The sequence below is a fragment of the Amphiura filiformis genome, chromosome 3 (genome assembly GCF_039555335.1).
Source record: "Amphiura filiformis chromosome 3, Afil_fr2py, whole genome shotgun sequence".
Taxonomy (NCBI): domain Eukaryota; kingdom Metazoa; phylum Echinodermata; class Ophiuroidea; order Amphilepidida; family Amphiuridae; genus Amphiura; species Amphiura filiformis.
Genome location: NC_092630.1, coordinates 67,444,654 through 67,470,669, shown reverse-complemented (window position 1 = coordinate 67,470,669; position 26,016 = coordinate 67,444,654). Strand labels below are relative to the sequence as shown.

At 37.9% G+C, this 26,016-nt stretch overlaps 1 protein-coding gene across 1 annotated transcript; it reads right to left on the bottom strand.

The window, feature by feature from the left end:
* Window positions 1-2,726: 2,726 nt before the first annotated feature.
* Window positions 2,727-13,223, bottom strand: LOC140147763 (uncharacterized). Its single transcript, XM_072169517.1, has 2 exons — window positions 12,794-13,223; window positions 2,727-3,896 (listed from the first exon to the last, which is right to left on the bottom strand). Exons 1-2 carry the CDS (start codon window positions 13,094-13,096, stop codon window positions 3,645-3,647), a joined length of 555 nt encoding a protein of 184 aa, XP_072025618.1. The 5' UTR covers window positions 13,097-13,223; the 3' UTR covers window positions 2,727-3,644.
* Window positions 13,224-26,016: the final 12,793 nt, after the last annotated feature.

Genomic DNA, 26,016 nt, shown 5'->3' with positions numbered 1-26,016 from the left:
ATAGCAGATTTGTCACATTTTGTTTGAGATTGAGACCTCCTTGTCTTTCAAAGACAATTACTCAACCATGGAATAAGTAATGGTCACAAAATTTGGTGTCATTTTTGACAGGAAAGAGCAATGTTTGTATTGATATGAAACAATATGGAAATAGATTTCAAATACTTCTGATATAAAGCCATTTTGGAAACTTTCCAAACTTTTTTTGAAGAGTTTATAATAAGCGAAGACGTACTCTATCTTCAGAACTTAACCCACTTTAAAATGCATGTTACATCACTCATTCAGAGTAAAACAGACCATGTTGACAACTTTGCTGTCTTTGCTAAAATAGTAACAATCTAAAAGTAAAAAAGTCCACCCACAAACACAATCCTGCTTGCAACCTATATATAAGAAAAAAAAAGTAACCAACCTCCCTAAAATTAGAAATTATTTTCAGTTCTTTTTACATAAGTGGATTTTACAAACACACTAAAATTTGACCTTAATATCCAGTAACCGTCCAAAGGTGATGTATTTTTCTGGAATTATGAGAGACGAGGAAACTTAACATAAACTGGATATCATGACATGTTTACACTATACACATGTAGACTAACACAGGTTTTCCTAAAGTAAAACTTACCAACACTGTTTACCCACCCTAAACAAGAGTTTTCCTACCCTAAATAAGAATGAGATCAAGTGAAAAAAAATTGTCCTCAACTTAAATAAGTAAACAATTGAAATTTTCACCTTTTATCTTCTCATTTTGATCCCTCCATGTGTTCCTTGTAGGGCTAATTAGAAGGGCTTCATACTGCGGATGGATTCTACAAGCAGTATAGCCTTCAGACCCTTGAGTAAGTTCTTGTTACCATTGACATATATTTTTCACAGCTCTAGAATATTTTGTGAAATTTGGCAGCGAGTCCTAGCACATAATGAGCCCTGGTAAATTGTATACTACATTCTTTTTAAACACATGCATATCCTTCTTGAAATATAAGGTCCCTGGGAAAACTTCACATTCACTATTTTAAGGAAGATATAACAAAATGATGCATTATAAGAGCAACTCAAGTAGTGTGGTTAAGTTCTGAAGACATACTGTTCAGGTGATACAGCCATTTCAATTTGACACAACACTAATCCATCTTTGGTAGGATTAACCATTTTCAATGTTTCTCATGTTAAAAATGATTCATGTCTTTGCGGCCAAAAATGTTCCTTGTATTTCAAAATGAATTTCAACATGAATTATCTTTCTCGAAATATGGATGAGTATGAAAGTGACAAGCATTATAAATACTATGCTTTCAAATGGCCATGTATCCCTTTCTATTATCAAAACATTAAATGATATATTTGGTACATGTATAACACAAAGCATCACTTAAAAGTGTCTTGCAACTTGCAAAATCAAAAATGTGTCACATAATAAGTTGGAGTCAACTTTAACTTATAAATTTAGGGCAAAACATGAGGCACTTCAATGTGTGATAATTCCACAGTCACAATTCAGCTGATAGCTGATATTTGCTCCTCTCATTTCCATGTGTCTGCTCACACATACAGACAAATATTATCCTAAATTGTGGAAAAGATCTACCTTTCATGACTAAGTCATTATTTGGTATTTTTTGTTCATGAAATTCTAGGCACACATTGGTTTAGTACTGAAATTTTCTTCTGCATTCACTTTAGCTACAAGAGTAATTCCTCAAATGAATACATTCAAAGCAATCTACTAGTACATGTAGATCCATGTGTGGGAGAAGTATACATAAAAAATCTGTAAAACCTTCGCTTTTGGAACCCCTGGTAAATTGATAAACTGATTTGTCTTTGGTATGTGAAGAAACCACTAACAGTGAATGACAAAATGGATAGTTCTTCAATTTGTTGATATTTTATGACTTGGAGAAGGGTAATGACCACAGAAAAATAAACACACCTCCAAACACAAACATTTAACATAAAATGCAGACACATATGCCTCCACACACACAAAACCAACCCACCTTTACATCTTTGACAGGCACATAAGCACACACTTTCTTTCTCTTACTTTCTCTCTTTGACTCCTTTCTCACTCACCCCTGACACGCACGCCATTACAGTACTTGTTAAGACCTGCAATCGAGGACCTGCAACTTTGTTCTATTTAACTGAGGATCTTGCACACCTGAATCCAGACTACAAACAGTGAACCCACAGGACTTTTTACACCAGCAAATGAGACATGGTCTTTGCAGGTTTGTAGGTCTTTACAAATGCGCACACCCCACATCTCACACACACACACTCCCCCACACTTAGGGGTGGTGCAATAATTATATGTACCCCCGGGGGGGTGAATTATAGGGGGGGACAAAGATTTTTTGGCAGGCCAAAAGGGGGGAAAGCATTTTTGGCAGGTCAAAAGGGGGGAGGTCAAGCGATTTTGGCAGGTCAAAGGGGGGGGCAAGCAAATTTTGGCACAGATATTTTGGGCACTGTTTCTATATTACGCCCTAAAAAAGGCGTAGGAAAACGTTAGGAACACGTTCAAATATGCAAAATGTGCTCGCATTATATGATAAGACAATCTAAGGTTTTAAACTGGGGTTCACAAAAATCTTGCATGGGTAAGGGGGGCAAATATTTTGGCACGTCAAAGGGGGGGCAAAGGTTTTTGGCACATCGAAAGGGGGGCAAAGATTTTTGGCACGGTCAAAAGGGGGCAAGCGATTTTTGGCAGACCATTTTGAGAATTCACCACCCTGGGGTACACATAATTATTGCACCACCCCTTACAATGTATTCATGTAGCATACCCTTCTTTATGTTCCCCACAATTGTATCCATTCAGTTCATGACTGTCCCTTGTAAACTTCTCCCAACAACATGTGACCACATCAGTTTGCTTGACTCCAACAGTATAATTGATGTAAAATGTAATAATTTACTAATAAGTATCACAATACAAATGGTTTACCTGCTCAATCAAAATGTTTAACAACCCACAAGGATAAACATACAGATTAATTCAAAAGTAATAAATTACACCATTGCCAGTTTTGATCATCTTAAATGCCACTTCCTTGGCAAACCAATTTAGTGCTGTTTTAGTCTAGTGCAGTCAGTTATGTCATAGCAATGAGGCAGCTCTTTTGCACCTGCACTATGCACCAAATGACATCTACACCGAAATCACTGACTGTACATGTCCCTGACCAAAAGCACTACAATTGGACACATTTTGTCTCCTACATTACATGTACTTTGTGACATGATCTGATCCAATCATCACAAAGTCAGAAATTTATGAAAATTTAGTAATTACCATTTGTAACTTGCTCAGTACCTCTGTTTTGATGTTTAAATCCCCAAGTCCCTGTATTCCCTGGCAAACTTGGTTGCAAAGTTATGAACTTTTAATGGCCATTATTAAATGTTTTTTTTTTCCTAATTTTTTCCCATTATATCAATTCCATTATTGCCAACTTTAGACAGATCAGATCACATCATGTCATATAGTCATGTCCATCTAGGCATTATTATATTTTGTTTTTCAGATCCATAGAAAAGACATGATCAAACCATCAATTAGAGATGAGCAATCCACCTGATTTCCTCATCACAATGTTCATCAGCATAAGTCATCTGGGGCTGTTGAATCAATGGGGCCTTGATTGATGCATCATCCCGGTCTTTGTTGGTGTTGTCATTGACATCACCTCCACCTCTGTCAGGTTTGTGGCACGACATACTGGGCATCTGTCCATGTCCATCAGGTGAATGGTATTGGGATGTCTAGGGCAAGGGGTTCTCACTCGTCCTTCAAATGTCATTCCGCAAGAGACACAGCTGATCTCAGTGAAGTTCCTGTTGCAGATGCACTTGGTGATACCTTCCTGTGGGTGATGGTACTGATAACAGTAATTAAAAGAAAGCAAAACAAAATGGGTGATTATTAGCTATTCTAGTGCATGCAAAGGGCCCCAAGTTAGATTTCTTTAAATCAACATTCTAATTTTATCAAAATTAATTGAATTATATACATTTAGGCTTAGTGTTCACTATCCAACAGGCTTGAGTTTTCATTGACATTATGTTCCGGTGGAGTACCAGAAGTTTGACCACCACAAAAATCCTGTATTTTTTTAGGTCCAGTTAAAAAGATTCGAAGAGCATGTAAGATAACACAGAACTATATACAGGGGAAAGAAGAATTACGCATCGCACACTAGCATATTTAAACATGAATTTACAAATGGACGCATAACATGCATAGGCAGATATACCGGAGTAAAAACTCTGGACATACCTGCCTGTGCGGGGACTTGAACCCCAGACCTCTCGCTTGTCGGGCGAGTGCTCTACCACTGAGCTTCACAGACTGTCCCTGATAAACAGGACTCAAGTCTGGTACTTATGGATATGAGCAGTCAAGGGTGAACATTACAAACAACACATTACATACCAGTGTACGAGATCAATTAATGATGCTTACCCGCCAGCCTAATATAATCATACAAACAGAGGAAGAGGATTACGCATCATACACTGGAACATGGAAACATTCAGAACTATAGTTACCGTATTTGTAATATTCATACATAACCACTGATTTGCTTCAAACAAAAGGCATATTGATATTGATGATAAGTGTGCTTTGCTCTGTACTCAATTTCAAATCTGTTTAAAACATGCATAGAGCACTTGTCTTCCAAAATGCCTCAAATACCACCTTAAGTCAGTAAACAGACTTGCTAATTGGCTAATAACTAATGAGTGGTCACAACCATGAAAATTTGAAGTGAAATTACACTTGAGGTACTATACGGTAATTTGCAAATGATGGATCAGATACAAATGATACCAAATCCAGAAAGTGATCAATACCAGTAAGAGCCTTTTGTAGGCTCTTTTCAAACTTGTGTGAAACCACTTGAATGCAATGCATCAGAAGCCTATTTGGCAGAGTGTGCCTATTGTTACCTACAATCAGATGAGTCATTAATTACACTACACACGTTTGTGAATTATCATGGAAATTGAGAACTAGAAGAATAATTGTCACTCTATGGGGAACTTTATACACAAAAATAAGTACAATAACCATATTGTCAGCCAAACACAGCCTGCTTTGATAATTCCCCAATTCATTTTTTTTAAATTTTGATAACATAGTACAAAATATGGTACAAGCATGGAAGAAAGAGATGAGAAGGAACCACAACGACTTCGATCGGCCAAGTTTTAATCCGCTTATCTATTGACGCATGAAAAGAAAAGCTATCAATGGTACTTACTTTCATGTATGATCCATTTACCGCGATCGATGCTTGGCAAAATCATTACTGGAAAAAATTTATAACAAACCCATCCACGAACAAACAAACGCTACCCAGAAGTAAGATTATGGAATTTCACTGATGCTCTGAACATGTATAGTAGCTTTGTTTTGGGATCTACAGTCAAACTGTTTTCTTGATCGTGTTGTGTAGAAAATGTCCTATAAAACATCGAAAAGGTAATCAAAATCGGCCGTTTTTTGCGAGTTTCATCTTTAGCAAATAAGGTAAGATTTTGGTGGCTTTTTCGATGGAAAATAGATGTAAAATGTTCTTAAATAATGCACAATGTTCTGGTTGAGTCCGGTACATAAAACCTGTTTAATTTAATAGTTTATATGTGTATAATCGTAACTAGCTAACTCGTTTCAGTGCCAAAGACTGCCAACTCTGAGAAAAAAGTCATCAAAGTTCGAAAAAATTGGGCAAAATGGAAGAAAAAGATGTAGGCCATCAATGACCGATGATCACGTCACCAAAGAAAATCCTATAGGGTGCTTGCACGGAAGGTCATTAGTTCAAATCATCCTTCACACACGCTCCAGAAGACATGCAAATACATGGAATACAATACCAATCACCTATTTAACGCAGGGTATTGATCAAAGTAAATCCTCATGAATAACAATGTCAACTAAATGTCGGTAAAGGGAGTGGACAAAGTGAATGCGTTCGTTGTGGTTCCTTCTTATCTCTTTCTTCCATGGTACAAGCATGCATCAGTTTCGTAATCACCCTAGTAATTATTTCTGATCATTCTTTTTAATTTGTCCTCATTATCATTTGTTCTTGTGAAAAGATTGGTGAATGAATATGTTTTTAAAATGCATTGCATGTTTGAACCACATTTTGTTTTGTACTTCGTTCTCAAAATTACAAAAAATGACTTCCGCAATTATCGTAGCAGACTGAAAACAATTAGCATCTTGGCAAGCACTTTAAAAAGTTTTCTTTCGACATTGATAAAGTAACTTTTATATTATGTATATATCATGGCTACAATGTAGATTGTATGTATGTCTTTTTGTATGTTTTGTATATGAGTGAGGGTGATCGCTGTCTTCGTCCATAGTCTTTGTCTCGTCTGTCTCTCTTTGTACATCTGTTGCTCAAAAAGAATTTTTTGATTATATGTAATTGTTCATGATCGTTGGGAACTGATGTCTTTTCTCCCTCCATCAGTTCCAAGCACAGGGAATAAAAAACAAACAAAAACAAGGCGGTTCTCGAACCATGAGTCTCGCCTGCTTTCGTGACGGCCTGCTTTCCCGATTACTTTTGGCAGAAGTAAATGAACCAGCAACAACCCACGGTGATTTGCCTGTTCAATTTGAGCTTGGATTGGACCAATATTGAAATTTGACCTTTGACCCCTAAATTTTGGTGGTTTTCTGCTGGGCATAATTACCTGGCTGATGGTGAGTATCAGGGTTCCCGTTAAGGTTTTAAAATGTGCGTCCGTAATGACGCAAGTTTGCTGACGAGGTTGCAAAAACTTGCGTCCAGACAGATTTTTGTGCGTCCATCTGAAATTCACGATTATGACGATACACACATACCCCGGGTCTACACCTCATCAAATGTTGATTGTTAAAAAAAAATAAAAGTGCATTTTCGCCGTGTCAGTTTTGGTTAGAAAGGTGGTCAAAAACAGGTGCAAAAACATGAGCAAAGTCTGTCAATCTGGAACAAATTTTCGTTCGTAATTTTACTTCCGCATTTCTTTTTTTAAATTAACGTGCTGTTGATGCTACAAAGCTAAAACTAGTGCGCTGCCACAAATAATACGAAAAAAGGGTTATCATTTGAATTTTGTCTTTAAAATTGCTTTTATTCATCGTAACAATAATACTAATTAAAATAAAGGAAACCTAGATTATTTATGAGAAAATAAACTTAAAATATTAAAAATTGAATATTGTCAGGTTGTGATAAATAATTTAATATACATTAAGGGATCTAAAATGAGCGTTTATTGCGTTTCGATAGTATTTTTTGTGGGACATGAGAGTACCTCAGACCTATCGAATTGCATTCTGAATACGAAGCATGTCTTTCTGATATCAAATAATTTTCATTTTTGAAAATCACAATATAATACAAATTTTATGACAAATTATAAAAATTTAATATTGTTCAAATTTTTGATATATAACAGTCCTCGAAGTAAATTATATAAATCTATTGATATATTCTTAAAGTGTATGTAGCAGGGAGGAAAAGCCGACGGTCAATTGAAAATTTTGACCTTTCATATTGAAGATATGGATTTTTTCCCAAAAAGACCTAATTTTTTTTTTTTTTTTTTTGAAAAAAATCCATATCTTCAATACGAAAGGTCAAAATTTTCAATTGATCGTCGGTTTTTCATCCCACCTACATACACTTTAAGTATAAATATTCAGATTTATAAAGTTTACTTCAAGTACTGTTAAATATCAAAAATATCAATTTTAATGATTTGCCATAAAATGTGTATTAAATTGCTAATTTCAAAAATCAAAATTATTTGATATCAGAATGACATTCTTCGTATTCAGAATGCAATTCGATATGTCTGATGTGCTCTAATGTCCCAAAATAAATACTGTCCAAACGTTCATACCCCACCCTTAACCGCACGTTAGCGGCACATGTTCAGCTTGTAAACAAATCAATCGGGACTTCCCCAGGCCATCAAACAACGATCGTTAGGAAAGCATGCAAAAAGTGCACGATTTCCTGACGTTGCATTTACAAATATTGCAGAATTTACTTCAATTCTTAGCAGGTGAGTCAAAATTTTGGGGCTTTTATTATTTTAAAAATATAAAAGAATACAAATTTCTTATTTTTATCATCAATTAATGATAAAATTTCAAGTTTTGTCTCGCGCCCACATGCATGTGACATGGACTTAAAATACTTGATTAGCCATGTGAACTTGCGTCCAAATTTGTAAAATACGCGTCTGGACGCAATGACGCACACTAACAGGAAGCCTGGTGAGTGTACCCACTAAGTTTCATGCCCATCCGACAGTTTTTACTAATTTGACAACGAAATGACCTTCCAAAAATTTAGCTCTAAATGTTGACTGTACCCATCATGTTTCATGCTGATACAACAGTTTTTACTAATTTGACCTCAGATGACCCCTGAGTGACCTCAGATGCCCTTGCAACGACTGTCCAAAAATTTGGCTCTAAACGATGACTGTACCCACCAAGTTTCATGCCCATGTGACAGTTTTTAGTAATTTGACCTCAGATAACCCGTGACCTCGGATGACCATGAAATGACCTTCCAAAAATTTGACTCTAAATGTTGACTGTACCCACCACGTGTCATGCCCATAAGACAGTTTTTAGTCATTTTACTTCAGATGACCCCTGGGTGATCTCGGATGACCCCGAAACGACCTTCTGAAAATTTGACTCTAAATGTTGACTGTACCCACCAAGTTTCAAAAATTTGACTCTAAATGTTGACTGTACTCACCAAGTTTCATGCCCATTCAACAGTTTTTAGTAACTTGACCTCAGATGACCCCTGGGTGACCTCGGATGACCCAAAATGACCTTCCAAAAATTGGCTCTAAATGTTGACTGTACCCACCAAGTTTCATGCCCAATTGCCCATACAACAGTTTTTAGTAATTTGACCTCAGATGACCCCTGGGTGACCTTGGATGACCCTGAAATGACCTTCCAAAAATTTGACTCTAAATGTTGACTGTACCCACCAAGTTTCATGCCCATAATTATGACAGTTTTTAGTAATTTGACCTCAGATGACCCTTGGATAACCTCGGGTGGCCTTGACCCACTGACCAATACAAACTTGTTCTGTCTGGGGTGAAGATGCACCACCCACCAAGTTTGAAGAACGTGTCACCCCTAGTCTCCGAGAAAATAGGTTTTTGCATTTTTGCATAAATTAATGCAAATTAGGTACTTAATTGCCATATTTTGTGCTGAAAATCGAATCAGGTCGAGATCCTCTGGCAGGGTTATAACTAGGCAATTTTTAGTGCCGGGTAAAATTTATATGAAATGGTAAAAAAATTGCTGCCCAGCGTAGCTACAACCCTGTCCTCTGGTCATGCTACCCCCTACCAAGTTTCATCATCATAGCGCCAGGGTTCTTACGGATCCCCAGATACAGCTCCACAAGGCAAATTTCTTCAGATTTCCAACCATATTTGTAGAAGCGTTCCGCATAAATTATGCAAATTAACAACTAAATGCGCATACTTTTCGTGACAATTTCTTCGTCGCATTTATTTCCATTTTTGCAAACAACTGATGAAATAATGAAAAATGAAAAAGTCATCTCACCAAGTCAACCAACCTGGAAAAAAAAAAAGTGACGATAAACTCGGAATTGACTTTCATGGGCCATATGTTCTAATATTTTTTTTAGTTTAATAGCTGCTTATCTATCTATATACAATGTAAGAGGACTTTTGTTATCAAATCATACATGCTTTCCTCTACCCATATAAAAAACATGTTTAAAAATCGTATGAGTTTGGCTTTAAATCAACATGCATTTTTTTTTTAGGTCAATTATGAAATCTGATGAAATAATGAAAAATGAAAAAGTCACCTCACCAAACTGGAAATAAAAGTGACGATAAACTTGGAATTGACTTTCATGGACATGGGCCTAAAAAGGTGACCCATGAATGTCTGACCTTCATTTTTGGGCTCAATTGAGCCGGAGCTCTCCTACTACACCCATCGCATCGAATGTGTGTCATCGACATCGGCCCTCAGACTGTAGGAACCCATGGATTCGATCCATGTAAGCTCCTACAGCTCTTCTGAACAGTATTTCAGGCTGGCCAAAATTGCTTGCCCCCCCCCCCCCTTTCGGCTTGCCAAAGATTTCATGGCCCCAGTGCTGTACGGTACGACCATTTTAGGCGCATTGGCGACTAGATTTTTTCTGATGTGACTAAACCTTCAATCCATGGGGCCAATGGCGACCAACTGTTAAAGCTTTTAATCGCCAGCAAATGCAAAACATATACATATTGATGATAATATAGGATAGGTCAAAAGTTTTGATTGTTTTTAAGCACTCAAGATGGCGTAAAAATATAAAAAAATTAATTTGATGGAGCTTTTGGGAAACAAGAAGGATGACGATGAAACAATTAAATCAGGGAATCCAACAGCAGTTGATACTTTTAATGAACCTAGTAGAACCCGGAACTGGAAATGGAAGTAAGCCTAAAAAACTTAAAATTGTTTTTTTACTTGGGAGCAAAATTTGGGCGCCTAAATTGATAAAGTTAGGAGCCACTGGCTCCTCAATCAGTTTTTGCACCGTACAGCACTGCTTGGCCCCCCTCCAATTTTACTCCCCCCGGGCTCATAATTGGTCATGTGTCTTATGGTGGGACCCCAAAATACCTGGTGCCGTTACATTTTTTCTCTCCTCTTTCTGAAATAACTTGTTGTCACAAAGCTATTCTTGGTCCAATTGCATCAAATTTGGGCTCATTATACAGCTTGATTATTCTAATTTTCAAAAAAATATGTTTCACAATTTGGAATTCAAATTTGTTTAATTAGTGAAAAATATTAAAATGTTAACGAATATAAACCTGGTGGATAAGTGGTAGAGGATAAGTGGTAGAGGAGTATGTACAATCTCTATGGCAAATGCTTTGAAGACATGATATATCTTTTTGAATTTTAAATTATATCATTGTCAAATTGTGTGCTATACATGTACATATGCAAATCATACCTCAAATGAAAACTTGTTCATTCATTATTCATATTCAGCTATTAATTTTATCAAATCGTGTTTACAAGTATTCACTGAGAACCGCAAGTCACAAGAACCACAATTTTTTCCTATTCACTTACACACAAATGCCAAAATTTTCAGTTACAACATGCGTTTTGGCTTTCAATTCCAAGATAGGAAAAGTAGGCTATACATTTTTGGAAAGCTTTTTACCCCAGGAATCTAAATATATGCAGTTAAAATAAATGTAGGATACACTCTAAAGAAAATATTTTCAAAAATGTAATCAACATTTGGTGCATGAATTTACATAAATTTTCGCACCCTGTATCACCACTTTGGTCCACCATAACATAGCAAAAGTATATATTTTATTAAAGCTCATAGTGTGGCCTGTCACAAAATTAGATTTCATTTGAGGTATTCCATATCAGTAGCAAGTGCAATAAATTATCAATTTACTAGTAAAATTAAACTTTTTCATGATATCACCCTATATATTTTCGTACACACCCTGTATACCAACTTCAAATTTGCATAGTTGGATTCCTTGGAACATAAGCTTTCCAAAAATGTATAGTTTTGCTGGTGTGAGATGTATTGTTACATACCGGTATGTATCAATTTTAGTGAAAAGGAAGACAAATGATCAAAATCAGTGCTTGTAACGCAAATGTGCCCCACCATAAAGACACAGGACCAATTATTGCACAGCCCCTAAGCCAGGGCCAGTGGTGTACTGTAGCGTGGGTCATCATATTGGGAGGGGGGCACCAACAATTAGGTATCCCAGGCAAACCTTAGTTAACACATTTACTAGTCAGCGAAATTCGCCTAGTCCGGGTCCCAAACACAATGCATATTTACATAGAAATTTTTTTTCGAGAATAGGTCGGTGAAGGAAACCTACATAAATATATGTTTTCTATACTTCACTTGACCCAAATATATGATTTTTATGGTGATAATCAAGTCGCACATGGAATTTTAGAGGATTTTGATAGCAGTTCCATTAAAAAAAGCTGCTATCGCCATGAGACTAAGATCTAGAAACACCCCTAAATGCCGTTTTGGGGAATTTTGCTAGCAGAATCTTTTTGATGAAAGTCAATCTTTGACAAGATGTAACTTTGTTACGGAAAGTGCTATGACAAAAATGTTTTCAGTTTTGTCTTTCTTTACTCAAGGGCTTTAATTTGATATACCGTATGTAAAATGATGCAGTTTGATGGCAAATTTGAATTCACCTAGCATACCTACAACAATCAGTGGCGCCCCCCCTCTATTTTGTGCAGATCGGCGCCTGACTCTGTGTATTTTTGCAGAGTGGCGCCTGACTTTGTGTGGGCGCCGAGCCGCGGCGGCGGTGGCTCGGCGCCCCCTCTATTGAAAATTCCTGGATCCGCCCTGACAATGATTAGGGAGACACAAGTTGTCTGGCAATTTTCCTACGGGATTTTCCTGAGACCATAATTCAGTGAATTGGGGGTCTCAGGCATGCAGGGACCGGGCTCTCAGGGATTTTCTAATTGTTTTGCAATGAATTGCAATGGGGGGGGCATGTGCCCCTGGTCCCCTGACGCTACGCCACTGGCCTCCCCCAGATGATCTCCCTCATCACATTTTGAGCCTCCCTTACTACATAATCATGATAATATTGAGAATGTTTGGACGATATACAATATGAACATTATTTATTTTATGCTAGTTAGTAGTTTGCTTACCTGTTCTGAAGTTGGTGATAAATTTGCACTGTCGTTGTTATTATTAGCGGCATCAATTGAATCCCATTCATCTGCAGATGTCAATGGTGGACTTGATGGTGGGCTGTGTGGCTCGTGCTTGTGTGACCCAGTTAAACTGCCAAAATCAGCTCGCTGTATAGTCGCCATCCTTTGCTGCCAACTACTACTACTGCTGGTGGCTGGCTGTGCTTTGCTGGTACTTTGAGTTGGTACTGATTTGTTACTCGACGTGGCAATCCACGTACCTCTTCCTCCGATTTGTCCTGCACCAAAAAAAGACATTCTCAAGTAAATTATCAAGGAATATTCTATCAGTGACTTCTGTCACACGTGTGTTTCATGCAGAGTGAGATTATCATGTGTTCTCTAGCTTGTCAACATGTCATGCTTGTTGTGTATTGAAAATCCCTGAAGATTTGCGACTTTCATAGTCTCTCACAAAGTCTTTACTTTTCTGCGCATATTTTGTCTCTTTTGCACCCATGGCGCTGGATTTACTGCAAAAAGGTTACGTATTTTCGGCGGAAGCGCGCGAGTATGTCAAAGGTCATTTTAAATTTAAAAGGACAGTTTTTTTTCAGGGGAGGGAGCAGTGGCTCGCCATATGGCGGCGCCACGGGGGGAGGGGGAATTCCCCCAGTCAGAACTCTTTCCCCCCTGTTGCCCCCCAGAAAAACCAAACATTACGAAAATTTCCACTTTTTGCGGTAATTTTGTGGAAATTTGGTTGACTTTGCCCCCGGCTTTGCCCCCCCCCCTGAAAAAAAATCCTGGCGCCGCCACTCGGAGGGAGGGGAGGGAGATGGCTACTAGGGGAAGGTGGGGCATAACGGACCCCCGGGGCAAAACGGAACCACCTGGAAAAATAGGCCTTCGCAATACTGCCGTCTATGCAAATTATATTGAGGAACACAAGTATGGCTACGAGGATTTACAACAAAAATTTTATCTGAAACAATCCACTGACATTCGAGCAAGATCGAGTCAAAAAATTACAACCCGTCTGGTGTAAGATATGTAGGCCTAGATGTTTAATGCGCTGAAATTTTACTTCATTAATATCGGATTCCCAAATAATTGTGTATATTGTAAACACGAAGGTACTAGCCATGAGCTGTATTAAGTGCATGGCCTATATGCTACGATGTATTATGCATGCAACCTATTTCTAAAAAATCGGGTAGGCCTATGGGGCAAAACGGAACCCTAGGTGTGGGGCATAACGGAACAGGGTTCCGTTTTGCCCCGGGCGTTTTGTCCCACAGATGGGTTCCGTTTTGCCCCAATTGGACATAACTTGTCTTCACTCAAGGAAATGTAGGCGTTATCTAGGGGCCTACTCGAACATGGTAAACACTTCGCTGAAACATAGACATATAGCCTAACTAGACCTACAGATAGAATTAATGATTAAAAGTTAACCACTTACTCCACAGAGATGGTAGGCCTACTGAATATTTCTTTCTGATCAAATATTGGTCATACACATTATAGGCCTACTAGGCCGGAAGTTAACCACTCACTCCACAGAGATGATAGGCCCACTTAATATTGTAACTGAATATAGGCCTACATATAACTAGGCCTAGGGCCTACCGATGGAACAACTGATATAAGTTTACACCCAGGGTGCCGTTTTGCCCCATAGGGGGGTTCCGTTTTGCCCCGATAGTGGGGCAAAACGGTTTTTTTGTTGTTGAAAATATTTCTTCATTTTTATAAAAAATTGTAAGATTCAAGTTATATTGGTTAATGGTATATTAAAGGTAAATACAAACTTCAACTGAACATATAATTTTTACAGTCATATTACTTATGGTGACGTCACAGAGCATCCTCAAAGTTAAGTGTTCCGTTATGCCCCACCTTCCCCTATTAATTATAGCATAGTCCTATGCCTAAATAGGCCTATATTAATCATAGGCCTAGAATTAAATTAGGCCTAGTAGTTTAATGTGAGGTCAGAAACCGATAGGCCTACCGGTAGCCATAGGGCCTGCACTTTGGCTCGACATTTGAAAGGGGTGTGAATTCATTTTTGGATACGCCCCTATTATAATTAGGTAATACTCGACTCACACACATTCCCTATATTAATATGTATATACATGTACCACATGTAGTCAATCTGTCTGCGTTATCTGTATTGTGCTCCTTCTTAAGCAAATACGGTAGTTAAACACGATTTCATCAAACATTATAACAATAGCTCTTTTACAGTGTGCAATCATCCCGGGCAATAATTGGGCAATAATAGAGGATGTGCGTGAAATTATTGATTGGCTCCATACTGTAACCACTTGTGAGAATTTAGATGGGAATATTCTAAGGATAATCCTCCAGCTCAAGTGGTCTTTAGCAACAACATGTGATGCGATTAACCAGCCCCCTCCCTGTGCGTGCCATTGTTATGGGAAGCACACTGACCACAGAGTGTTTTGTAACTAGTTGCTTATTGAATTACTTGTTTGGTGCTTTTGTTAAATGACCATTGAAAGAATTGTCAATCATGATCAAAAAATAAGTTTTGAAGTCGGCTTTGTCACAAATCGCCCAACATTTAATACATTTCGCGGGTGAGATTTTCAAAGTAGCCCAAATGTCGCGAAATCGCGGGAGCACTTTCTTTGTCGCGGGACGGAAGTTGAAAATCGCCCAATTGGGCGCCCAAATCGCGGGTTTGGCAACCCTGGGTGACAGGCTGACAATAACATTGTCGTGACCTCGTGACCTCAAAAAGTTTCCCAAAATTAATTGGCTATTCGGCAGATTTACAACTGTACATTATAAAAGCAACTATTTCACATGCATTTTATATTATTATGTTTACAAGTTTTATATAAATCTTTCACAGTATCTCTAGCATATTAATCATTAAGCATCTGGTTTTTATGCATACTCTTCTTCACCAATAAAATATTAATTTACAAGAACCATTTAATTCACCTTGGTGCACACCTGCACATTTCCATAAATTTCATTTTCAAATGAACAATACCAGTTTTAATCTTGACTTTCGAGCTAATGAACAGAAGTCTGTCTCTGCATCAAGTTACACAAAACATCATTTTTGACATCAATTAATGATCGATCAATTTATTTAAGTTCAGATATTATAAAAGTTCTATATTCCTCAGCGTCCTTTCTTCTGATGGACCTTGTCTTCAGTTCGAGTCTTCATTTCGATATCTTCAACATCTGAGAATCTACATTATCATACCTCTTTCGCAACTCTCATGAGAAACTTGCCAGATTGGTTCACCGTCGATCATGAGAGGAAATGTTGACTGCGCCGCCCTTACATCAATTATGCAAGGTGTAAAGAAACCATACATCATCCCATAAAACATTTGACCTGGTAAAGAATAACCATTGACTAGTCAAATATCACTTTTGCCATTCATTCTTGCACCTGAGTTCGAAAAAAGTCCTTGAAGACTTTCTCAGTTGGCAATCCACCCAAGAGCGAAACTTGATTTTCTGTTACCAATGCGCCTACATAGCCTGACATTGCTCTGAAAACATCATGACTGCAATCAGTGAGTCACCGTCGCACCAACCAGAGTTCCAAAATCATAAGGTCTGCATAAACGGCCCGTGATGATGCCTCAACAGTATCAGTAAGAAAACAGATGATGATATCTAGTTGATTTTCATTCGTTAATCTTCTTAAGAGCACATGCCGTATACGACGAAACTTGGCTATCTTCAGTAGATAGCACGTACATATCTAATGGCTATTCAATTAAGCAACCATTATTGTAGGCTTGAAATCGATGTCTGTTATTTAACTGTAGCTATCTCCGTCTCCATTTTATTTTTCTTCATCTGTCTTCGTAATCTGCAATATCTGACATTCAATTCAGAATTAAGGCATGAAATCTCATGTAAAACAACATGAGTGCCCGACAATCAACACTGTCCATTTTTTCATGGTGATGTCCCCATATCCATCATTCCAAATGATTGTAAGAATAGTTGTGTCGAAATAAAGTGAGGTGTCTTTCACTTTATCTAAATTAAGAAATCAGAATATTGCTCTTTTTTTTAAAAAAGAACAAGAAATTTCAGAGACAAAACTTGATCAAAAGATTGTCATGTCAATACCGCTGCAGTCAGTAAAGTCATATCAAACTTCTAATCACGTTTTGCCAGAAATAAAAATTTCATTCATGAAGTTTTTTTTATTTATTGGAGGCTGTTCCTCTCAGAGTCGAGTTATTATGATTACATAATAACAATTTCAAATGAAAACCATTTTATATACAGGATCTACATGTAGAGTAGACAATCCGCTATAAAATACGTTTATATGATGATGATGCCGGCAAGGCCTATACCTGACTTCAACTTCATGCATAAAACAGTAATAATATTTCATATTTTAGCGGCAAGGAGTTATCAGTATGTAGTGCAAGACGTCGGTGAGCCCTTTTCCGGACTTCATACACCACAAGGATCAATGACTATTTTATACGGCAAGGGCTTTTCCGCATCTCATTATCCCATAAACACGATAACTTCCGTCTCCCTCGTAAAGCTATTTACAAATTACATACCATCATACATCATTGCATGTCTGCATGATAACTGGTCACTCTTCCAGACTCATTCTGATGATGGCAAGTCTCCTGTTGTAAATGAGTTGGTGCACATGCCAGATCGTGTGCCTATACCATCATGACCGTCCTCAAGTAGCATAGCTGACCTCTTCCAAAGACTCATCTGAGATGACAACTTTCTCAGAGTGTCGGCGTATTGGCCAGATGAATTCCATTCACCTACGCCTATACGGTCAACTAACACCGTCTGATCACTTGGGGTACATGTACCTGCTGGTTGGCAGTCTTCCCCATTTATCAAGGGAGTCTCCTGACCACTTAACTGTCTCCTTACAGCTAATCGTCTCCTGGCTCGTCTTCTAGATGATGGAGACTTTCGTGTCCTTCTCCCTTTCTTCTTGAAACTGCTTGAGCATGATATTTGGCAGGGTAGATCATCACAGTCTTTCCCAATTAAGGGAGCATGCGGCCTGGTTAACTTGTTCTGGCTTTTTAAGAAAGCTAACCTTCTCCTGGCTCGCATTTGTGATGAGGGAGACTTCCGGTTGTTTCTCGATGATCTTCCAGTCTTCTTTGTCACGTCTACAAGTTGCCCTTCAGCAATTCCATCTGAATTAGCATCATTTTGATGCTTCCTGTACTTTTCAGCTTTGTAAAAAGCTTCAGTTTCCACGGCAAACTTAATTGCATCATTAAAAGTAACAGGTTTTGCACGCAGGATATTTAACCGTAACTCGCTTTCTCTGATAGCACTAATGAAGTATCTCTTTGCTATCTCCTGTGAGAAAGGACTTGGTATTGTTGGTAAGGCTAGTTTGACTAACTTCCTGATGTTGTGAGCTAGGTCAGGCAATGACTCTTTTGGGTGCCTTACTCTGTTATTAAGTTTCACCCAGAATAGCTCTTCCTGATTTTCGGTTCCAAACCTCAGGTTCAAACAGGCCACAAGTGAGTGGTAATCATGCCGTTCAGTGGAATCCAAATATCCCAGTACACTCTGAGCAACACCTCTTAGACTAGAAATGGCTTTGGTATTATCATTCCATTTATTCCATTCAGCAACATTTTCGAATTGTATCAAATAGTCTGACCAGGAAGTGGTCCCATCGTAAGTTTGAGGCTTTATTTTTACTCCAGGCTGAGTGTCATTGCTAGAAAGTTTAGGCCTACTTCTCACTGACTCATCACTTTCATGAACATTAAATTCATCACCAGCTAATATTTCTGAGCTGGTATCGGTTGGAGAAGTATCAACACTATCTTCAGTCGCTGCCATAATAAATCGTGAGCCAAAATGTGTTAAAATTTTGATTTATCCTACCGCCAGACACCAGTTGTAACGGGACCGAGCTTGCCCCTAATACTTTTGTAAACGACTGATGGAGAAGACTAGCCTTCTAAACATACAAGTGGTAGCGTAGTATCAAAGACTAGAATTCTCCCCAAGACATGTTGAATCAGTGATGCATGAAAGGAGAAGTAACAGGTAAAAATGAGACTTGACAATTCTGTTTTATATTTGCTTCTTTTGTTATATCTTGTATTGTTATTTTGCTTTCATATTTGTCTTATCACATCACAATTCATAAATACAAGTAAACACTGGTAAATACACAATCTCTGTTGTTGATCATGACGATATTTCCTTATTTAGGCCTATCTCTTTTAAATCCAAATAAATTACCAATAAATGCTGCCGAAAAGTATATATACTATCTGCTTGAATAATCGAGAAGCATAAAAATACAATTTAATCAACAGAATCTCTCATCACATGACATAGTCGTAGGCTAGGCCAAGGCCTAGTAGGCCTATACTGCAGAGTATCCATGCCTGTACACCAAATACGAACTTGCTATGCAACAATGAATGCACACAAAATACAGTGCATAATTTCCATTGGACTTGTGAATGTGTGCGGCAAGTCACTTGCACAATAGGCATAGGCGCTAGGCCAAAACACCGGAGTGCATAACCACCCTGGTGTTGCCAGTGCCACTATTGTGGTAGCCAAGCTGCCCCTAGCTCAATCTGAGCTCCAGAGTAGGGCGTATTTGCTTTGGTTGGCAGTGCTTACCTTCAAACTGAGTGAAGGTTTGGGTGGACTATTGCAGAGAAAATAAAGATAGAGAAGCGACACTCTCTGCAAACTGCCTATACCGTGCTATACAGCGGTTGAAGACAGGCGTCGTCGCCGGCCAAGTCTTACTACGAACGTGTAATGAGAAGATACCATAGAGTCCTACATAGAGATCTGAGGAAGAGACGGTCCGAATTGACCTAGTGACCTATAATTTATTAGAGAATCACATTTTTAGAGTATAAGTCCGCCCACCGCTGTCAATCATTCTAATGAACAAATGAAACAAGCTCTGGCATTCTGGCAATGACGTAATCCTAATTATAAATGAGAAAATCACATTGTACATGTAACTGTCTGCTGTACTTCGTGTCTTCCAATAAGTGCCGGAGTGTCGCTAGCCTGACTATTGTCCACCAAGCAATCTGATTAATTCGCGTCGTGCACGGCCTTTATATAGACTCCTGAACGCGTTCATGGAACCTTTTGGCGGCTGCGTTCAAAGCGTAAGCTCCGTTACTATGGATAACGCGTAGTCACTCCGCGTCAGGCGCTCACTTTCGAAAAGATTTTGAACATGACGAAATCAACAATTTAATAACTAGAACAATTGCTAAAGTGTTTTTAAATCAGGAATTAAACTGACTAGCGGGACACCCGCGCTACGCGCGGGTCCCCGCTAGGTGAGTAAATGGGAGCGTTCACTAAAACGGGAGGAATTACTGAACAGGTAGAATCATTGAAAAGGTAAATTTCATTTATCTGAGTCTGACCCTCGTTAAGCCTAAGTTTCCATTTTAGCTTCTTTCTTTCTTTTTAGTTTCTTCTACATGGGCCAATTTTGTTCCATTTTTTAAAAACATTTTGCTGCTAAGCTTGCAAATTTCCGTTACCATGTTTTTTATTTACTCAATCCCGTTCCCATTATTTTCTAAATCTGTCCTTTCTTACATTTCCTGTTGACTTCATTTTTATTTGCTGCTTAGCTTGTGATTTCCCGTTTTCATGTTATTTATTTAGTTCTGTCCTCAGTTTAGGCCTAATAGCTTTTTTTTATTTAAATCATCTAATTTTATTAGATTTTGTTATTCTTTCCTTCTTTAGCCTATTTTATTCCGTTTTCATTTTCTTACTGTGACTAACTATAGGCTAACCCACATACTCGTAGGCCTACCTGTTTGTCCTCATTTTGTTTTTTTTTAATTACAGTAGGCCTACCTCTTCATGTTGTATGTACTTTTTAACACACATCTTTTCCCCGTATTTATTACGCCTACGGTCGGTCGTTCACCCGTATTATCATTCATTGCGAGACTCTGCGTCGTTTACGCGCGACATGGCGTAGTGCTGCGATACCCGCGCGCTATCGCTGCGCTACGCGAGCGGCTTGGCATTAGATACGCCCGTACGACGCGCACGGGCTAGCTTGACAACTGACTCCTTTTTTGTTTACCCAGCATAGCAACGTACCACATTTTCACTGATTTTGAGGCCAATTCTTGACCGTTTTCAACCAAATAAAGTTTAAACACGTTCCCGTATATTCATCGATCTCCCGTATGAATTTGGCGACATTTGGATCGAAACTGACGGAGCCTTTATAGCGATACATACATAGATAGATACATAGATACATACAACATTTCCCTATTTATAGTAAGATTTCATTTAGTTACTACTCATAGCGTGTCTGCGGACGTGTTCACCCGTTATCATAATCCCGTGACCCGTCCATGTACCTTTTTGTCCTTTATTTTTCCTTCTTTCCGTATTATCATGTCCACTGGTCTCTGGCTCGCAGTCGCGTGGCTCTGCGCCGTTTACGCGCCCATTGGCGTAGTGCGCATTACGCACGAGGCGCCGACGCGCTGCCGGCCAGCTGCAGTGACGCGTATGCTGACAACCGATTTTCATAACAAAAAACCCGTTTTTACCCATATTTTCACTGTTTTTGCAGCCAATTCTTGACCGTTTTCAACCAAATAAAGTTTAAACACGTTCCCGTATATTCATCGATCTCCCGTATGAATTTGGCGACATTTGGATCGAAACTGACGGAGCCTTTCCATGATACATACATAGATAGATAGATAGATACAACATTCCCCTATTTATAGTAAGATGAGCCCCTTTTGGACCGTATAACACATAAAAATACTCAAAAATATCTTAAAATTCTACATCCTTAAACAATTACATCTTAAATAATCCAACGTTTGATCTACGAAAGTCGTTTTTAAGGAAATTTACAATTTTTAGGAAAAACTTGTTTACGTTCCCAGACGATTGCTGGCCGGGGAATTTCAAAATGACAAATCCAAAATTCTGTACACAACACAGGAAAAACCTGAATTTCATCATGAATATTTACTCCTAGACGGTATGTAATACCTTATTTTGTTCCTGACAAAATTATTTACACAATACTATAAGATCTCTGTACAACTTCTAGCAGAATAGTGAAATTTGAGGCCAATTTCGCTCGCACGTCGTGACAAATTTTATCTGCCGTATTTTCAACCCACGGCAAAAACTGACGATCGGCAGATAAACAAATCCAAATATTTACAAAAATATACCTTGTGCAGAGCCATGCAATCATTTTTAAATGCATAATAACAATCAAAAACTACCACGAACACGTGAGCATCGTGACTTTTCTCTAAATATGAATTTGACAAGAGCTGAATTTTCGTATCTCTGCAATGGACAAACACACAGGAGGTAAGCTTAAAAACAGGCCAAAAAGCTGGAATCGCATTTTGGCTCTCCGTTTCAATACAAAGGAATTGAACCGGTGTCCTTCACCGTAATCATGGCACAATGCAGTGCATTCAATCAAACGTTGTCGTCAACCTATTTGATCGTATTTGTGCATTTGTTATGTGTGTGAGACGAGCTGTCGCGGTAGATTGCAATAGCTTGTAATCATGCTTTTGTTGAATGAATTTGAGTACTCCACCATATTTACGGTATGATACGTCATAATCTAGGTGATTATTTGCATTGGATATCTTAAATACGCTGGTGAGGTTGTGTAATAATCGGATTAATGCTATAACAGTAGGTGAATACAAGTTTTGAATATATCGCGTTGCAAAGCCCCATTCAGTGATCCCAGCGAAAGTGAAAAAAAAAATCAAATTGTTACTTTTATAAAAAAAATTTAATGAAAAAAATTGGCACAAAACCCAAGAAAACGGCAGTATTGACGAAGTTGAAGCCCCATTCAAATACATGTAGCTAATTTATATATACTGTCAGTATATAAATTACAGATTCACGTAAATGCATTATTTTTGTCTTAAATAGGCCTACACGGCTTAGGGCTCAACCACTAGCAGAAGACACCAAGTTGATGTTTTATGACCTTTGACATTCTTTTGTGGCGAGTGACATGGTCAGTTCAATTCACGCCGAGTGTCCTTGACAGGTTTAACTCTGCTTCGGTGGTCATGAAAGAATTAAAAAAAAATCCTCTGCCCCAACAATCCCAAGCAATTGTCTGAAACTGCTCTTCGGATGATGTATCATAAGAACTCAGTCGTCAAATGATGATAGTCATATGTGATGCGATCAAGCAAAATCAGTCGGAACTCGGAAATATTGATTTCCTTTTGTTTCCTGTTGTTTTGGAAACTCTTTAATTGCTCATATCTTTGGAACTGGTTGTTCAATTTAATTGGGGTTTTCTGGAAAATGCAGCTGTGTAAATGTTTGTTACTATCCTTATAAGAAACTGAAAATTTATTATCTCCGAGTTCCGACTGATTTTGCTTGATCGCATCACATATAATGACCAAAAGATTATTACTGACTATATCATGGAAGACTGAGTTCTGCAGTCTTGTACAAAATCTGACTTTTGATGATTTTTACGATCGTCCGGATGAAAAAAAATCACTGAATGGGCCGTTAGTTCCCTCCTCTCCTTACACTGGCAATATGGATCAAAGAAAAATAAAGAAAACAAGAAAAAAAAAAAGACAAAGAAAAGAAACAACAAAAGAAAAACAAATATGAAAAGTTCAAACAATATTTGGTTTATAAAATTAATGTGACCGTGATGAGGCTCGAACTCACCACCTTCCGATTTAAAGTTCGAAGCCCTAGTGTACCAAATTCTGATGCCTTACCAAGTGAGCTGTGCCCTGAGATACGAAATAAAAATAAAATAATACACTGTATACCTGCTTGTGTCGGTAATTGATTTGCTCAAATTCCATAATGGTACAGTGCAACAGAGCAAAAATGCCCAAAATTTAAAAGCTATATAATTTATGACCACTATACACTACACATAAAAATACTAATACAAGGGAATTTCAACGTAAGAATCCAAACAATTAAGTACCAACATGCACAGCTTTGTCCTTATATCACATTTGGGTTTTTAACAAAATGTTATCAAACCTCTACTGTGATTGGCAGCTGCACAAGGCATCTCTTTGATAGCTGATCATGGCCATCCATTCAGCAAGTGGCTACTAACTGACCTTGACAGGCTTGAATAAGCACTGTCATCTGCTACAAAACCATCACACTCTAGGACCTGGTCACTCCATAATGCTACAGCTACAGGGAGCACAGTACTTTGACAATGGAGTGAAAGACTATTATTATTGATTAGGCGCGGATTTTAAAAGTACAGCTCCTATGCGTGTATAGCAAAAAATTGGAATAGAATGTTTGGAATCATGTAACTAAAGTACTAAATGCATTCTGCAAAATGCGCTCTGACCAATTTATAAAGCATTTCATTAGCTTTAATTTGACATATTGTTTGACATATTTGGAATTATGGTAAATCATTAAATAAAATATTAATTAATTAATCAATTATGTCAATTAATTAAAAATTTAATGCAAATATGCATATTTTCTCTGACAGAATTGTAGGATTTGACAAGAGTCATCTTTCTTGTAAGTTTGATTCTTATAACATACCGGTATCGTATTGCGTCCCGTTATAGTTGCAGAAAAAAATACGCGTGCAGGACACACATACGCACACACCCCCACACACACCCCCACCCAGAGGATCGTACCGTTTTACAATCTTATAACATTCGTTGGCGCTAGTAGTAGTAAATTTCAATTTTCTTTGCTTTACCTCACTTGTTCTGCTCAAAATTAAAAGGGGACATATCTAGCTGACAGTAAAAGCTTACATTTTATGGAAATTATGTTTAACTATTTGCTTAAACAGCACAAAACAGATAAAGCAGACAAATTTACTATACATAGGCCTATACATGTATGGTATCATGCCAGGGACTGTTTAAGAATGTAACATTAGATTTATGATATTTACTTCGAGGACTGTTATTTATCAAAAATGTGAAAAATATCAAATTTAAATAATTTGTCATAAAATTTGTATTATATCGTGAATTTCAAACAATGAAATTTTTGATATCAGAAAGACATTCTTCGTATTCAGAATGCAATTCGATATGTCTGATGTGCTCTCATGTCCCACAAAAAATACTATCGAAACGCTCAAAACGCTCATTCCAGATCCCTTAATTTGGTTAATTTTCTTTTCTTGTTTTCTTTCTTTATTTTTCTTTGATTTATATTGCCAGGGTAAGGAGAGGGAACTAAAGGCCCATTCAGTGATTTTTTGATTTTTTTTCATCCCGACGATCGTAAAAATCATCAAAATTCAGATTTTGGATACTAGACTGCGGAACTCAGTCTTCAATGATAGTCAGTAATTTTTATATTTTGGACATTATTATGACTATCATTTGAGGACTGAGTTCTTATGATCCGAGGAGCAGTTTCAGACAATTGCTTGGGATTATTGGGGCAGAGGTTATCTTTTGAATTCTTTCATGACCACTGAAGCATAGTCAAACCTGTCAAGGACACTCGGCGTGAATTGAAATACCATGTCACTCGCCACAAAAGAATGTCAAAGGTCATAAAACACCACTTTTGTGTCTTCTGCTATCTAAAGGCCTATGAGTTATGTGAGCAAAGGAATTCCTCGATCTGAGAGTTGCTTTGAGAGCACTCAAATCGATGAAATGTCCAGTTTGAGAGTCTCTCAAATCCAGGAAAACCCTCATTTGAGAGTACTCACAGATCGAAGAATTGTCCAATATGAGAGTCTCTCAAATCCATAAAATAGCTCGTTTGAGAGTTACTCTCAAATCCAGGAATTCTGCCAAATGAGAGTGATAGCGCCCTCACCATATCTGGCGACAATTCATACGAGCTGCATTTATGAAAACAACGAGACGATTTTCGTATTTTTAAAGTTCAAATTTAAAAAATATCATGTCAATTTATAATTACTCCTCAAGCCGAAGTTACCAGGTAAAATTAAATTGTATCATGATCACGGACGGTGTAGTACTATTGTCAAAAGGGAAGAAAAAGAATGCGGTTTCTTTATCGCAAGTTCCGTGTTTCAACCAAAGCCAAGGCGTTTATGTAACTTGTACATGTTGTAAGCTAGTCCGAGGTGCTCTGACGATAACACTCCGATCGCCAGGCAATCTACGTTGTAGTAGGCCAGTGGGACAACGAAAACGCTACGTGAACGAGCT

What these genes read in the sequence shown, in the direction of transcription:
- LOC140147763 (XM_072169517.1), bottom strand. Translation starts at nt 13,096, where the DNA reads ATGTCTTTTTTTGGTGCAGGACAAATCGGAGGAAGAGGTACGTGGATT. An exon ending in TATCACCAACTTCAGAACAG is followed by an intron (nt 3,897 to 12,793) that starts GTAAGCAAACTA and finishes TACTGTTATCAG; the next exon opens with TACCATCACCCACAGGAAGG.